Source organism: Mesocricetus auratus, unplaced genomic scaffold (assembly GCF_017639785.1).
Source record: "Mesocricetus auratus isolate SY011 unplaced genomic scaffold, BCM_Maur_2.0 Super-Scaffold_100009, whole genome shotgun sequence".
NCBI lineage: Eukaryota > Metazoa > Chordata > Mammalia > Rodentia > Cricetidae > Mesocricetus > Mesocricetus auratus.
This window is the reverse complement of record NW_024429193.1, coordinates 36,160,135-36,177,554: the sequence shown is the minus strand read 5'-3', so window position 1 is coordinate 36,177,554 and position 17,420 is coordinate 36,160,135. Positions and strand designations below refer to the sequence as shown.

At 40.2% G+C, this 17,420-nt stretch overlaps 1 protein-coding gene across 1 annotated transcript in view; it reads right to left on the bottom strand.

Annotated features, from left to right (window-relative positions):
* Nucleotides 1-16,612, bottom strand: part of Abcd3 (ATP binding cassette subfamily D member 3) — a 56,098-nt gene extending 39,486 nt beyond the window's left edge. The window contains exons 1-2 of the mRNA XM_005077128.4: nt 16,363-16,612; nt 261-297 (exon numbers count right to left, since the gene is read on the bottom strand). Of these exons, the coding sequence (XP_005077185.1) occupies nt 261-297; nt 16,363-16,472 (147 nt within the window). The 5' untranslated portion in view covers nt 16,473-16,612. The remainder of the gene's footprint in view (nt 1-260; nt 298-16,362) is intronic.
* Between the last annotated feature and the right edge of the window lie 808 nt (nt 16,613-17,420).

Sequence of the window (17,420 nt, the reverse complement as noted above, 5' to 3'; positions counted from 1 at the left end):
AAAACCAAACAACAAAGAATTAAAAGAGGCAAGCAAGACAGTTCAGTGAGTAAAAACACTGGGTTCAGCCCACAGGTCCCATATGGTGGAAAAAGAGAACCATCTCCCTCAAGTTGTCCTCCTAACTCCATCCTTCTCTTAGAACACTTAAAAGAGAATTCTGAAATTCTGAAATTCTGACTTCATCCTAATTCAAAATTACCCAATAAAATTAACTAAATCATGCTAAGCATTGCCAAAAGTAGATTTAAAATTTTTACCTCATTGTTCTGTAATGGTGGTTTTCCACTTTTCTTACTGCAAAGAAAAAATAAAAGAACTTTACTTTATTTGCTATATGATTCCATAATTAAAATTATTCTAAGATATCAAAAATATATCAAATTCTCAAAATGGTTGTTTTATTTGTAAACTAGAGAGGCAAAATTCATTCATTAGTAATAGTTCAGCCGCCTCTTTACAAGTATCTGCTGCATGAAATGCTTGGGCCCAGAAGTATTCCAGATTTCATAGTTTTTCAAAATTTGGAATATCTGTTTCATACATTTCACTAGATACAAACACCTTGGGTGCTCTAAGTTTCATTATTTCAGATAATTTCAGGGCGGACATGTTTAGACATTGTTTAGAGAAATTAATCAAATATTAGCTTACTATTAAATACTGTGTGTGTGTGTGTGTGAACTCCCACACACTATGTATACTTCTTCCTATAAATCTTCCCACAGAAGGATGGCATTTCCCTCTCCATTGTTGAATAAAAAGCTTGGCCACATTAACTGTTTTAGCCAATGGGACTGTAACAAGTAGACACAAAGCGGCATGTGCTGAGACTTAAAACGCTGGGGGTTGGGAGGAGGCCGGAGGGAGGATGCACTCTGTTTCAGAGTCCCAGGCTTCAGTCCACCAGGGCAGAGAGGATGTATACGGCTAGTAGAGACCTGTGACAGTGAGCACCCATCTATCTACTCCTTTACCCATCTGACCTCCCAGCCTGCCTCTTACTTCAGGGCAGGGCCGCCACTTAGTGAACCTCCTCTAGAAATGCCTCATCAGAGAGAGTTCTGGATCCTGGATTCTACGAGTCTTTCTGTCCCAGTCACACTGACAACTGAGATTAGCTACAAAACCTTTCTACTTTGGTCCTCCTGCACACTGCTCAGAATCTGCATCCCTCAATCACATGAGTAACCAAATCTAAACTAGATGTGTCAAGAAAAAGAATCTGTCATGTTCGTATTACAAGTGAGGAGAGTGGCCTGGAAACAGTAGCTCAGGTTCATGATCTGATTACTAGTCCATGTTTACAAAGCATCATTAGCCTGGCTTACGACCTGTTATATCACACTATCCTTGTGCTTCGTCAATGAAACATGAACCACGTTTTAAAACCTGTTTCTTGTGTGCTTCCTTCAGGCAAGTAGTCTGAAGAGATGAGAAGCTAATACAGATTAGTTTCTCTCAAGTTAAGGGTATAGCATATTTGGCATATGAAATCTGTACCAGTGAATAAAAAGGGGAAAGCAAGTTTAGGCCAAACTCAAACAGACCCAGCGAAATTTCAGCAGGTCAGATAGATGTTCTGTGGTGCTTTGAAGGAGAAACGTCCTCTATAGTTTTGGGCATTTGAACACTTGGTCCCCAAATGTGTCACTATTGGAAAAGGCAACCTTGCTGGAGGAAGTATGGGGGGGGCAGGCTTTGAGAACTTAAGGCTTCAACCTGCTAGCAATTCACTCTCTGTAAGCTCCCAGCCCCCTGCTCCTGTGCCATCACACCTGCCACTTGCTGCCACACTCCCCTCTAGAGTCATAGGCCTAAGTAAGCTCTTCTATGTGTTGTCTTAGTCATAACATTTTATCACAGCAGTAGAGAACAAAATAAGACATGTTCTCAGTGAGTGCTGTCAAGAATGCTCTGTCATAAACTGAAACGCCTCATACCTCTGCTTTGCTCAGGCGTATCCAAATGCATGCTGCTCTTGTTAAGTCATGACCTGAGAGTCTGTGGGCTTCAAGTAGACTAGCTCTAAAGCATGGGGAGAGGGGGCTGCCTGGCTTACACACTCCTCAGAGGTAGGCTGTAAGTCATTCTCTAAAGGGGAATCTTTGTTGCACATCTCCAAGTCTTTTGCAAGGGCCATGTATACTCAACCTTCTACTGTCAATACCTCATGAGCTCAACCAATCTACAGACTTCATTTTCAGCATTAAGATACACAAGACCAAGCAAAGCTAGAAAGACAAGTCTAACGACAAGTCAAAGGATGTTTCCAGCTTGAGCTGGGGCTGGAGAGAGATCAGCAGTTAAGAGCACTGGCTACTCTTGCAGAAAACCCGGGTTTAGTTCCCACCTCCCACATGGTGGCTCAAAACTGTAACTCCAATTCCAGCGGATCTGGTGCCCTCTTCAGACCTCCATGGGCACAAGGCACACATGCAGTGCACTTATTATATACGCAAGCAAACACTTATACACATAAAACAAAGATACATAATTTTTTAAAAAGCACCTAAGGTTATTATTGTTCTTAATTTAGTATATTATAGGATTGTTTAAAACACACTACAATCTATAGAGTTGTTGCCTCAAAGTGCCTTTTAGCACAGGAAAGGTAATAACAGAAATAAATGGCAGCATAAGAATGATAAAAACATGTCTGCAAACATTAATTTAGTAAGGAGTTAGCATTCAAAACATAAAGAACTTTTCTAAAAAGCAAGAAAATGCAGGGCAGTGGTGGCGCACGCCTTTAATCCAAGCACCTGGGAGAAAAGGCATACGGATCTCTATGAGTTTGAAGTCAGCCTGGTCTACAGAGAGTTCCAGGACAGCCAGAGCGGTTACACAGAGAAACCCTGTCTCAAAAAACTTAAACAAAATTATCAACAGATATAACCCATTAGTCATACAAATGGCTAATGAGCAAACATTTCAAAAATATGTTCAAGTTTCTTTATCAACAAAAATGCAAATAAAAACCAAAATGAGGGTTGGAGAAATGGCTCAGCAGTTAAGAGCATTTACTTCTCTTTCAAGGGGCCAGGTTCATTTCTGAGAGCCCACATAAGATGGCTCACAACAACCTGTAATTTCACTTCAGGAAATCTGATGCCCTTTACTCTCCCCATTTACCTACACAGACATGGTACACATCAACTCACACAGATGCACATACATAAATAAAAACGAATCAATAAATAAACACTTTTGGGGGTTACAATGAGATCTACCTAATACCTAGTAGGATATTTCCAGAAAATCAAAAGATACTAATGATGGTAAAGATGTGCGAAAAAAGAGAACTCTTGTACATCTAGCAAGAATGTAAATAAGGTCATTAAAAAGAAAACACAGATTCCTCAAAAAATCATAAAAAGAATTATCACCATATGATCCAGCAATTCTACTTGTGGGTATTTAACCCAAGAATATGGAATCGGTATTAGTGCCTGTACTCTGGTTCCACTGCCCAATCAGCTCTCCTCATGCTTGTGCTCAAGTCCACAGCCAATCAGCTCTCCTCGGGCCTGTACGCACGTCCTCCACCAAATGACTCTCCCTACTACTTTCCTCCTCTAAGTTTCCGCAGCATTCTCTGCTTGAAGCACAATACCTTCAGGTGGCCTAAATACAATAAAAATCCATGAGCTAGTTCTTTAGAAAATAAAGCACCAGATAATCCAATACTAAAAGGAAGAACACAGGCCATGTAAGGCTGTGCCTGCCTTTTAATTGTAAAACCATGGAGACTGCAGCAGGACCAGAAGGTCAGCTGGGGGTACACAGAAACTCTCTCAAAGAAAATAAGAGGATGACTTCTTCTAGTTCCACCCATTTGCCTGCAAATTTCAAGATGTCATTGATTTTAACTGCTAATACCCCATTGTGTAAATATACCACATTTTATTTATCCATTCTTCGGTTGATGGGCATCTAGGATGCTTCCAGGTTCTGGGTCTTAGGAATAATGCTACTATGAACATAGTTGAGCAAATGTCCTTGTGGTGTGAATGTGCTTCCTTTGGGTATATGCCCAAAAGTGGTATTGCTGGATCTTGAGGTAAATTGATTTCCAATTTTCTGAGGAGCTACTATACTGATTTCCAAAGTGGCTGTACAAGTTTGCACTCCCACCAGCAATGGAGGAGTGTTCGCCTTACTCCACATCCTCTTCAGCATAAGCTGTCATCAGTGTTTTTGATCATAGCCATTCTGACAGGTATAAGATGGTATCTCAGAGTCATTCTGAGTTGCATTTCCCTGATGACGAAGGACGTTAAATGTTTTTTGGTCCAAAGAACAGATAAATTCGAAGCTACTGAGCATAAAGCATCATGAAATGTTGCTTTCTTCATGTAAGGCATCACTACTAAAACCTAACAAAATCTAGATTGTTCTTATTCCTACCAGTAGTTCTGTTTTTGTTTTTATTATTTCACACCATGAAAATGTATAATTTGAAACTAAAACTTTAAAATAAAGAGTTTTCAGAAGAAAGTTCAAAACTTATGCCATGGTACTGAAGTAGCTCAGGGATTGTCTGTCGCCCAGTCAGACTCATTTGCCACTAAGCACAGGCTCTACATACTGAAGATACTCTAACATTAGTCAGGTTAAACTGTGAAATTACAAGGATTTGACCATCTCCAACTTAAATAGTGTTAATTTCACATGTTCTCACACTGCACTGTGTCTTTACATGCTATTGCTGCTGTGTAAAAGGAGTCCTCTTAGGCCAGAGTTGTAGCACACACATATAATCCCAGGATGAAGCAGGCTACATAATGAGAACCTGTTTCAAAAAACAATCAGGGTCAGAAAGAAGGCTTGGCTGTTAAAGAGACCTTAGTGCTCTCGGGGAGGTCCTAGCACCCACATGGCCACTCACAACCATCTGTAATTTGACCTTTTGAAATAAAAAAAGGTCAGACTGGTTCTTCCTCACACCTACTATGCTGACAAAGTGATTACCCTTCAGTCTTAAACTATGCCAACCAGGACAGCAGACTATCTACTGACCAGATACGCAAATGGCATGCTCTGGAAACCCCAGGAAACATGCCAAGGCAGCAAGGCAGCAGGAACAAGTGAATGAGTGAGACGCTCCCTTCAACAAGGCATCTGCATGGACAAGGACACTGGGTCTTTAATGGCACACACAGGACATGACTGGTTTAATAAGCACCATTTCAAAATGAAGCTCAACAAACTACAGTAATTGCCACACTCACATACTCCCACTACCTAGCATTTTCCCTAGTAATTAAGCTGTTTTTTTATCTCATTGTGAAGAAGCATTCTTATAGAATGCTCAATAATGCTTACTGACTGTTATTCTTTCTTGTGGTTAAGGAATCGCTGCTCTCCACTCTTCTCAGGGACACATTGTCTCTGGAAAGGAAAAATGTTTTATTTTGCTGGACAGCAGTTAGGAGCTAATGGTTTCTATTAACTCCCCTGCCTTTACATATTTCTCTGAGTTTGTGCCCCTTCCTCCCTCTCATTTCCATATTGAATTAATTCTCAACTTTAATCAGCTCCTGCTGTCATTTCTAATAATTTTCCTGGCTTTTTTCCTATTTATATAGCAACTGCCTTTCTTACTTATTGTCTGACTTGGGATAATCACTTTATATACTCTAGCATGGTCTCCCTGAGGGCAGAGAGTTCCACAAGTAATGCCCCCACTCCTAAACACAACTACCAGTTCTTCCTCACATGGCTACTAACCTCTGCATCTTCACAAAGTGTTTGGGTCCATTATAAGCACTACATGTGTTTGAGCTCATGGTAACGGTGGTGGTATGACTTACATTTTGTAGGCAGGAAAACAGGATAGAGAGCAATTATATAAATTGCCCAAAGTCACACGGCTAACACAAGGTGTCACTGGGATTCTGATCCAGGAATTCCCTCTAGAGCTGTAACTGTGTTTATAGCTAGAATCTGGACACATTCGTCTCTAAAAATGAATGTATGTTTGTTATCGCACTAGAAAGGGCTGCTTTCTTTTCCTCAGTGTACTCGAGCCTCTTATGAAACAAACTGTTTTGCTCATGGTGTTCATCGGATTATTCACCTCCAACCCCCCTTTAAATCACCTTTACACTAAATCCTGTTCAATTTTAAGTCTCTTAGATTTTGCATGTTTCTGGAATAAAAGCATCTTTAGTTCCTCTTTGTATTTCAAAGCACTTTCATTAGATCTAACAGACATCTGACTTTATAGCTCTATCAATATTTTACTCTCCCTAGATTATAATCTCTTTTGAAGGCAAGTACTATTCCTATTAACCTATGAGCCTGTACTATGGTGTAAAGTCTTTCTCAAAGCTTATAAAATGTTCATTTTCAATTTTAAATATTGAATTAAAAATATTCAATTTTTAAATATTTTAAGTACATATTTCCTTAATTTTAAATTAGCATTTCTTCTTAAAAATAATGTTGGTTTATTTATGTCTATTGTAGCTACACTCATGCCATGTGTAGCGGTCAGAGGTCAATTTTTGGGAGTGAGTTCTGAGGATTGAACTCAAATACACTGTCCCTAAGTTAGTAATTCTTTAATTAAAATTTTTGCTCTCCCGGAGAGGGAGAGGGAGCTGGGATTGACATGTGAAACAAGCTTGTTTCTAATTTAAGTTTTAAAAATGTTAAAAATTAAAAAAAATTATTCTCCCTTTTGAAAGTGCGAAGACCTCTTTTGGCACGTATCTGCCCATTGCTGACCTTTCCTTTGTGGCCATTCTACTCTCAGTGATCTGCTGGCTTCTCTTCTTCTCCCTCTTTCACCCTGACACAATATTTAAGAACATGATTTTGATTCCAGTGGATCAAAGATCCCAAGAATCCAAATAAATGTCCATTGGGTGCAGCAAAGACAGGAGTTCCTTGGAGCAAACTGGCTAGCAAGACTAGAGAGAGAGAGACAAGCCACATCGGTGAGCTCTGGGTTTGATTGAGAGACTGTAACTCAAATAGTAAGGTCAAAGAGTGATGGAGGAAGATATAACACACACACATACACACACACAAACACACACAAACATACACACACACACCTCTCTCTCTCTCTCTCTCTCTCTCTCTCTCTCTCTCTCTCTCTCTCTCTCTCTGTCTACACATTGAAAAACAGCAAACATTCAATAGAATGTACTGGATAAATTTTCTATTTTTCCCCATACTGAACCCACTTTCTCCAAGAGGGAGCTAGCTATTATTGAACCCATGTTAATCACAAAACCAAATGCTATCATTTCTCCTAATTGGTTTCCTCAACCTCTATCTCTCTGCTAAACAGCTTATCTTTGGCAGTACTAAAAGAAAAAGTCAAAGGAACCCTACAGTTGAAAACACCTTAAATCTATTTCTTAATGCAATATAATTGTATTCAGAGGTAAACAGAGAATGGTATTCTAAATACAATTTTACTGGAGGATTATTTTAGTAGGGATGCTTGAGACTGAACTAAAAAAGCAGTACTGAAATGTTATATTGCAGAGTTCTCTTTCAATAGTCTATTTTTTTCTGCATGTGTACTTATATGTTGATATACATATGCATGTTTTAGTGTGTGAGTACAGTGAGTATGCTAGTGTATGTGGGGGCCAGAGATCAATGCCAGTGTCTTCCTTGATCACTATATTTTTATATATTAAAGTTCAAAGTTAGCCCATACTCCTTATTTCTCAAGAAGACGCCCCCATGATCATCTACAAACAGGCTAAAACCTCAGCATCCTTTGAGAAGTTGGTTTTGTATCTTCCTACTGATGATCTCAGGTAAGCTTGCTTCCTCCAAATCTTGGTCTGGCATGAGGAAAATACATGATTCTATTATAATTTCTTGTTTTCCTAAGCTTATTATATACTGAAGAACACTAATAACTGAATTTAGAGTCCTCCACATAAGCTGATATACAGTATTTTTACAAATAAGATAAAAACAGGCATAATAAAGAGGAAATGCAACAACCTAAATACTGTTCTAGTCAAAACTAAGATACATCAGTTATCTTTTGCAACTCAATTTCAGAAGTTAAAATGTGAAAAAAGTAGATTTTAGAATCAATGAAATATAATGTTGTTATTCAAAAATGTTTAGTATTTGAAATAATGAAGCATTAAAAGAATAATTTTAAAACTATTTCTTGGATATAGTGCTATTCACTACATTAAAATAAAGAATCACTTCCTTCTTCAGAGATACCATGTTGCTTACTTCACAGGTTTAAGTTTCATAAATATTTTTAAAATGAGAACATACAGTGGGTGGTATATAAACACATATACTATCTAAACTACTATATACCTAAGAGACTGCTCTGTTCCACATAGTACATCCATTTGTTAATGCCAACAGGTGTGAAATATTAAGATTGGTAGCACATGCCTACAGTCTCAGCACCTGAGAAATAAGGAGGCAGGAAACTCAATTAAGGTCATCCTTGGTTACATAGCTGAGTTAAAAGCCAGCCTGGATTCCATAAGGTCTTGTCAAAAGTGTGTGAATACATAATAAGTATATTAAATTGAGGTCTGAAAAAAAATCAACCCACCATTCTGCATTGCTTAAAAATAAAAAGAAGCTGGGCAGTGGTGGTGCACTCCTTTAATACCAGCACTCCAGAGGCAGAGGCAGGAGGATCTCTATGAGTTTGAGGCCAACCTGGTCTACATAGTGAGTTCCAGAGCTACAGAGAAACCTGTCTCAAAAAGCTATAGATAGATAGGTAAGTAGGTAGGTAGATAGGTAGGTAGATGATAGGTAGATCGGGAGGTAGGTAGATAGGTAGTTAGGTAATAAAAAGGAGTCATCGAGATGATTTACACATGGAATAAATCATACAGTCCACTTCAATGTCTGCCTTATGCTACCAGTACAATGCTGAGGTTTTAGGCATCATGATAGCTGATGTTGTTCTGGTAAGCTTCATTTCCAATTTATATTTTATGCATCTGCATTCACCCAGGTCTGCCACACTAACACAACAGTTAAGAAATGTTTTTTTAAATACAAATCCATAGTAGCACTTGCCAGTAACCCCAAAATTTAGGAAATAAACAAAAGGCTCAGGAATTCAAGGTCATCCTCAGCTACCCAGCATTAAAGGCTAGCCTAGACTACACAAGACTCTGTCTCAAAAAAATTATAGCATTAACAAAAAAAATTCATGGTTCTTCCTAACAAGACCTGTAAAAATATCCTAATATGTGTTATAGCTTCCACTAACAAACATATATATTGTGTCCTTATGCTTAACGTGACTCTAACAAGATGTCTTGCTTTTTTTTAACAAAGAGCATAATGTCCTTGTATACAGCACAAATTCCATTTTAAACAACCTCTAACAATTCTTAAAACTTTCCAAAAGAAGTAACACTTTGAATAAATTTGAATCTAATCCTTTTCTTCCCCAGTGTGTATTCTACTCCAAAGGATAGATCAGAGGTGGAGGACAATCATCAGGTCCTAGATGAGTAAACCCTGAGAAAGCAGGACAACGTACTTCTCTAAAGGTGAAGTATGGCCTGAGAACTTAGAAGTGTGCAGTAAATTCTAGAATTTAGTCGCACCAAGGCCAGTCTGGTCTCTGAAGGGATGGTGCAACTCTATGATGTTCACTATGCTACACAGCACTTAATGTCAGATTAGATCAGGGGCTTTCTCCCTCTGGCTCTATGGCATCATCCTGACAGCTCCGTGTTCAAAACAGGAAGACCCTTCCTTCTAGCTCCAATAGAAAAAAAAAAAACATGACAAGAGGATGAGACAATGGCTAGTCTGTTACCAGAGGCGCTGGTAAGTTACAAATAAAAAACCAAAACAACTCTCAAATGGTGCTTATTATCAAAAAGATTATACCTTGCACATACTTACTCTAATCTGATTCTTTTAATTTACTAGGGAAACAGGAAGAATACTAATTAAGAATAGGAGAAAAAAAAAGGCTTGGCGTTGGTGGCACACGCCTTTAATCCCAGCACTCGGGAGGCAGAGGCAGGCGGATCTCTGTGAGTTCGAGGCCAGGCTGGACCGACAGCCTCCAAAACAATACAGAGAAACCCTGTCTCGTAAAACCAAAAAAAAAAAAAAAAAAGAATAGAAAAAAAAATCAACAGTTTTAGAGACACACAAGGACCAGCAACAAGCAATACCCAAGGTTCAAAAAAAACAATAACAACAAAGGAACAATTTGAAGAGAGAAAGTCATTTAAGAATATGCGGTTGTCACTAAAAATGAATGCAATGTCATGCTATTTCAACAAAAGCTTATAGTCTACAAAGTAGGTCATAGTTCTATTCTGCACTTATGAGACCACGCTTTGAAAACTATAAGTTTAGACCACCTCTTTATCAAATGGAGAAATACAGAGTATCTATTTAGGAGATGCCAACTGAAAACATGTAATACCTGAAACTATGTCTCTGAAACCAATACTCTAATAGTAAATGGATTTTACCAACTTAAAAGTTATTTAAGAACATTTTCATTGACACATTTGACAGCATTTTCAGGAAGCCTCAATTTCTGAGAAGCTAGAAAAAGGTATTTGTTGTCTTTTTAGTTTTCTTTTGGGAGGCATAATGATGTCTTCTGAGTTGAGCACTGTATTAAGATGTTTTCCCATTCAATTTTCACATAACTGATGACTTAAATAAATTCTATTATCCTTATTCTTCTGAGGCTCACAAAGAGTGGGGAAACTGACGAGAAGCCATAGATCTAAGGCATGGCTAGCTGAATCTCTGAATCCTTACCTGACCTCAAAGACCATGTCCTTTAACTATACCAAACTACCTCAGGATCAACATGCTGCTGCTACTGAATGAAAACAAACAATCCTCAATCTTGCCAGTCTACAAAACACATACAAACTAACTTTTCAATTGTTTTGAACCTCTAGAAGAGAAAAAAAATCCCCCAATAATAGTAAATTATACTAGCACTCATTCATAGCCATTACAAATTTACATGACTCATTTTAAAAAGGGCATCTCAGTCTGCACAGTTCAGAATATTCAGTCCTTCCATGATGATAAAGACATCCATTTATTAATACTATTTCTACAATTTAGACCAAAGAAATTATCCAGCAGAGATGCATTTACTAACAAAAATATACTATCCATAAAAATTCACAGGCATGGATCTGTAGTAGAACCCCTGTTAGTACAAGCAAGGCTCTAGATTCCATTTCCAGCACTACAAGAAAAAACAAAATCTTTCACAGGCAATCAAAATACAAAACATGTAGGGTAAAATAAAATAGGATAAAGTCATGCAAACTACAAGAAAAAACAAAATCTTTCACAGGCAATCAAAATACAAAACATGTAGAGTAAAATAAAATAGGATAAAGTCATGCAAACTACAGTCATAAAGACCATAAAGAAAAACAGGATTTATGCCTCAAATGAAAACTGTAAAACCCGAAGTTACAACTGTAAAAGGCATATACATACAGAGTATGCAAAAATGAAACAATGTTTTTTATATTTATGGTCATATTAGTAATTTTTAGTTCAACTATCTTTAATATTTCTACTCCTTCAATGTCAAAAATTGGTTTTAAAAAACTGTAAATTAATGCTATCATCTATATTAAGTTTCTGAACCTACAAATAGAAGGCATAAGAAGTCTAGTTCCTAAAGAGATAACATGCTTAAAATAAAATACATTTATAACAAGAAAACTCTTATTTAAATTAGCAGTAGTCGTGACCTAATCACAGGTAAAATCACTAAACAGCATTTTCTGAGTACACTATGCCAGGTATAGTTCTACCCACTAGGGCTATGCCAAGGAACAAGACAGACAAAAGTTCTTCCTTTGTGGAGCTTAACTACATCCCAGCAGCACAAACATATACAGGGTGCAATAAACAGCACATATAAGAACAGTAAATGCTAAGGAGAAAAGCACAGCTAGGGAGGGACACAGAACATGTACCCACAACGGATGTTATTTAGATAGTACAGCAACAGGTCTAACTGCAATCTAACCTATCAATGACTGAAAGGGGAAGAAATAAACCATGTGACATCCATGAAACAACATTCCAGGCAGGGGAAGAGCACCGAAACAGAGAGGCTGCCAAGATGGCTAATGAGCCAACATGAGAACTGTAACGAACCGGACAGCCCTGATCCAGGGCTCCAGCCGACCACAGACCCACTTCTCACAACTCTGTTCCAGCCTTAACTGCCCCAGCTGGGTTCAGTACACATTTTGATGACATACATACCCTTCTGTTTAACGTGTGTTTCCTTATTTCCTTTTAGTCTAGAAACCCAAACAGGGCCAGCCATACAGTTCTACTCATCAGTTAATTCTAAGGATGTCATTCAGACCCAGTCCCTCACATGGCTCGTGCTTATACAAAACCCTCAGTGAACTTGTAAAACTGAGTAGCGTGAAACCATTCCCCAGCTTGATCTGAAATGGACAGACAGGTATAAAGAAAGGACGCATTAAGTTTGCAGAAAAGTCACCAGGGGTTAGAAAAAGGAGTGCAAGAAGTAGACAGGAGGACATCCAATGCTAAAGCAGACACAAGACTCTTAAGTTTCCAGTAGTGGGAATACACAAATATCTAAAGTAAAAGAATCTTAAGATGTTAACTAAGCTGGGATACAACCTTTGCTACTAATTCCAATTTTCTAACAGAACTCTTCATACACAGCTGCTTTGGGGACCATGCTTAGAGTGTAGAGAAGGCATGCAGAGTGTAGAGCAGAAGCAGAGATGTGAGTAAGAGGAATGAATACACAACACTTGTAACTGCAGAAATATGGGGGGGGGGTTGTGTCCCATCACTTACAGACTGACTTTAAAGAGACAAAAGATAAAGGTGTCCTTGACACACCAGCTAGATTACACCCAGTGAAGTGTAAGTACAGCAGGCAAGGTACTTGAATGACAGGTTAAAAGCAGGGTGATCATCACTGAGATCATCAAGAATAGCTCAGAGTGGCCTGTCTGTGACCCTTTACGTACGCTAAAGAACTGGAGAACAACTGAGACAGAGAAATTACAGTAAGACTGATCATGTGGATAAAGGTTCAAAGCCAGAAATGAGGGTAGCCTGCTCAGAGAATAGTGTGGAAACTGGCCTATTTGGAACACAGAGTACCAACCGGCAGGCGAGACCACAATAGATTAGCCAGGAAAGATGAGACTAGATGGAGGAAAGCTCTGAAACCTAGGATGAGAAATCTCAACTTTATGTCACAAGCACTGATGGGAAGGGAAACTGTGTTCTTCTGTTTTGACGGTCTATTTATCTGGCACAGTAAAATAGCAATGTAGACTACTCCCTTTCCCTGCGTTAGAACTAGTCTACTGATTTCTCACTATTCAGATCATATTACAGACTCTCGGGTACACTCATGACTTCTATGAAGATAAGATACTCTATTTGCTTCTCCAATGCCTGCCAACTGTTCTTAAAAGTTCTTCTACGGCTCTGCATCGCTTATTCCCTCTGTAATACTTATTGAGTGTCTATCCTGGGACATATCCAAATGAGGGATTTAAATATGACTCAAAGTCTCCCTAGCTCAGTGGTCAATCACTAACCAAGCATGCACAAGGCCTCTAGGTATGATCCCCAGCACAGCAGAAAATAAAAGTTAAGTAAATTGGAAAAATAACCATGACTCAGTCCAAAGCCAAGAAAAGAGACCAGTACAAAACCAAGTACTAGAGAAGAGGAATGTTATAGTGTCAGAAAAACAAAGGACAGATATATCACTCAGGAGTAGGAAAAACAGAAAATACCTAGCAGAAAGCTTTTTACTGAGCTACATTTTGAAGAAAAATAACTAACACAGTGGAGAGAAATGGTTGAGACTGCACAGATCACAATCAGACCCCCAAAGAAAGCCTATCCCACTAAACAGACTACAAGTTAATGGCACATGGTGGGGTAAATACAAAAAGAATGCAAGGGCCAAATCTAACTCAGGTAAGCCAGGACAGTAAAGTGGCTGAACACACCACTGTACCTACCATCTTATACTTTAACATTTCGTGGTCAAGCCTCCTTTCTGTAACAAGACTATAAACTCCTTAAGACAGCTTACTTTTATTAAATGTTACACATGCCTGTCTCCCACAACATATAGCACAGAAGCACAACATACTAAACAATCCCTTTTTGGTGATCAAGTGACTCTTGCCCATGAGTAAAAAAAAAGTCAATTGTTTAAGGAAGAATAAAGTGGGAAATGTTAGCAAAACAGTGGTAGGAAATGATTAGAAAGAAATACAAAGCAAATTTCTGGGGAGATGAAGATGTTCTAATTTGTAAGATGTAATACAAATGTGTCTATTTGTTTGTAAAAAGTGTAACTAAGAATTGCACATTTCAATGGATATAATTTTACCTAAAAATCTATAAAAAGGAACTGGAAACAAATAAATATAGATGAAACAATATGGGTAAAGTTATGGGAAATTAATTTTGCTATATGTATATGTTATAAGTATATATGTAAAACTTTCCAGGGAGAGAGAGATTTAATATAATAGGGTGATAAAAATTACATGAACAGAACTTTAAATTAACAGAATCTTATCCACTCTAATATTTAGATTAATGTTGCAACATAACTCCTGAAGTGGTTTTACTAGCTCTGTTACCTATCCAATTCCAAAAGAATATATATTCTAAGAAAAGCCTACTACTCACAAGATGAACAAAATAAGGACTAGCAACCACTTATCCCTTAGCTAAGCACCAGAGCTTAAAATAATTAGTTCTGTTACCAAACACATCTATAGGCCAGTAAAGTAAGTCAGAATTTACTAACTTCCAAACTGTGAAACCAAAGATAGGGACTGAAAGATAAACATAAGATCATGGAAGTACACAATATCTAATATATGCATTAGATACACATATATCACTAAGAATGCTATATTCATATGTATATATATCATTCTTAGTGATTTTTGTAAGTTCAATCAGTTTATCTCAGGAATTTATGTGTCACATTTATCTGCCCATAATCTGCATTCTCATCCCTCAAAATATTTAATGCCTACAACAAAGATTCCGCTACTCATCCCAATATGAAAGGTTAGCAACTATTTCGTTCATTAAATTACCTGTTGCATAATTCTATCTCCAGAAGGTTCACAAAGTTTCTCAAAAAGGCTCTTGGAATATAGGTGAACAGTTTCAATTATTTAGGAAGATGAATTATATTATGTCACTTCTATTGCTACCAATTAATACTTTCTTCCCATAAAAAAGTTTGTTTTTTAAGGCGAATCGTTAGTGTATGACGGTGATGCAGATCATTATTCTGCAAAGCTGATTTAGGAAGAGAAAGTACAATGCTGCAGGCAACAGGCAAGTCAAAGCAGACAGAAAGACAGAAAATACTTTATGGAAAGGTTATAGGAACCCCGTGCTGGTATTTCGGACCAAACTCTAGACAGTGAGGCAAATCAAAATCAGGCGACAACAGTGCCTGCCCAGAGGGTTGATGAAATAAAATGCATGGAAGCATTGTTCTAAGACTGAATATTAAATATCCAAGGACTAGCACGAACGCTGAGAAAGTAACTTTTTCTCATTCACTCGCTGAAATCAAATGCACAAGCAATAAAATCGTGCCTGTAATCCCACCACCAGAGCACAATTCCCTTCTTTCCTCATCTCCCAAAAGTCCAAAGTCAACGTTCACATTCTCTCCAGGCAGGATGCAGTGGGGTGTAAGTGACAAGTGATCTTCACCTAAAACACACTTTCACCTTTCACCTATAAAGCCAAGGGAGAAAACTTTGTCCTCCACACCGTGGAGCCAGTTCAGCTTTTCCGAATGAGATGTCAGGATGTTCGCTGACCAGTTTCGGAGAGGAGGGCACCACTTTAGAAGAAAGTCGTGCCGAGTGGACCCAGAACACCCCCACCCCACCCCCAGGAACGCCCTGACGATTCTGCACCGCCACTACTCCGGGGTCCAGCCAAAGCTGGTCTCAGGGACTTAGCCAAGAGCGTCCAGCCTGGCGGGTAAAATGTCCATCCTGAGCTCAAATGAAACGTCCACCTAACAAAATCCTCAGCGCTCTCTGTGGCAATGAGATGGCAAAACCAGAACGCACCCAGAAAAGTTGGCACGCAGGAGGGAGGTGGAGAGGGGACGCAGGGACACGGCGCGCCCTCCTCCCTCCCACGGTCCGGGGACAGCGTGTCTGCCACCGGGCCAAGGGCCTCGGGGCTTGGGGATCGCTGGCCTCGCCCCGCGGGCACCCGCGCAGCTGGGGACCGGCAGGAAAGGGCAAGGCGCGTGCCCGGAGCGCCCGCTCGGGCCCGGGAAGGCGGCGCGGCCGCGAGCCTCACCCGTGCAGGCCGAGGGCGCGGCGCCGCTTGTGGAGCAGGCAGAGCAGCAGGAACGCGGCCCCCGCCAGCGAGGAGTTCCGCGCCGTCAAGTACTTGCTGAAGGCCGCCATGGCACCGGCAGGGCGAGCGAGCCGCGGGGTAGGGGACGCGCCGGCGACTACCTCAGTGCAGGAAGCGCGGGGGAAACTGGGAGGATAGCTCGGCGCCCAGCGAGGGCGGGGCCGGCCGCGCGGGAACGCCCCCTGGCTCGCGCCGCCGCGCCGAGCCCACCGCGGACTTTGGCTTCTCCAGCGGGCGCGCGCGCGCGCGAGCGCGGGCAGGTCCAAAGGTTCCCCCCACGCGCACACGCCCCTCCCGGGGGTCTCTCTGCGCACGCGCGGACCCCCGCGGACTCCCCGGAAACGCGGCGGACTGCCGCGCCGGGTCCTCGGCGCCGGTGGCGCGCTGCCTCCGCTTCGGCCTTGTGAGCTCCGCGTGCACACACCCTAGCTTTCACAAGACCTGGAAGAGCGAGCCAGGCCTGCGCCGCGGACTCAGGGAGCCCGGCCCCTCCGCCACCCCCTGATGAGTCGGTGCCACCCTCTTAAAGAAGCCGGGGAAGGAGGGGAACGGCCCCATGACCGAGCCACTAGCGAGGCTGGAGGCACGGTCCTTTTGCATCTTAAAGAATGAAAGCAGACCTGGGAAGAAAGACTGCACACCAAATATCTTATTCCAAGTCGCCGTGGATTATGACCTCTAGAGTTCTGCAAAAATCGGTTTAGGAGAACGGGCCCATCACTCAGTTTCTAAATAAAATATGTAGTAGAAAAAGGCATGGTAAAAAAAGGGAATTTTAAGGGGAAAAATATTCTTTTTTTGTAGATATGTGCTAGGAATGGCGATATTTTAAAATGTATGTCTGAATGTTAGGTTTAGTCAAAGAAAGTTTGAGAAACGTTGTTCTTTGCAAAGGGACATTCAGGAATAACAATCGCGTGTTGTATTAATGCTGGCCTTACTCCCAGAAGCATAGGGCTGTACAGATTACAGCATTCTTCTCCTGTCCCTCCCCTATC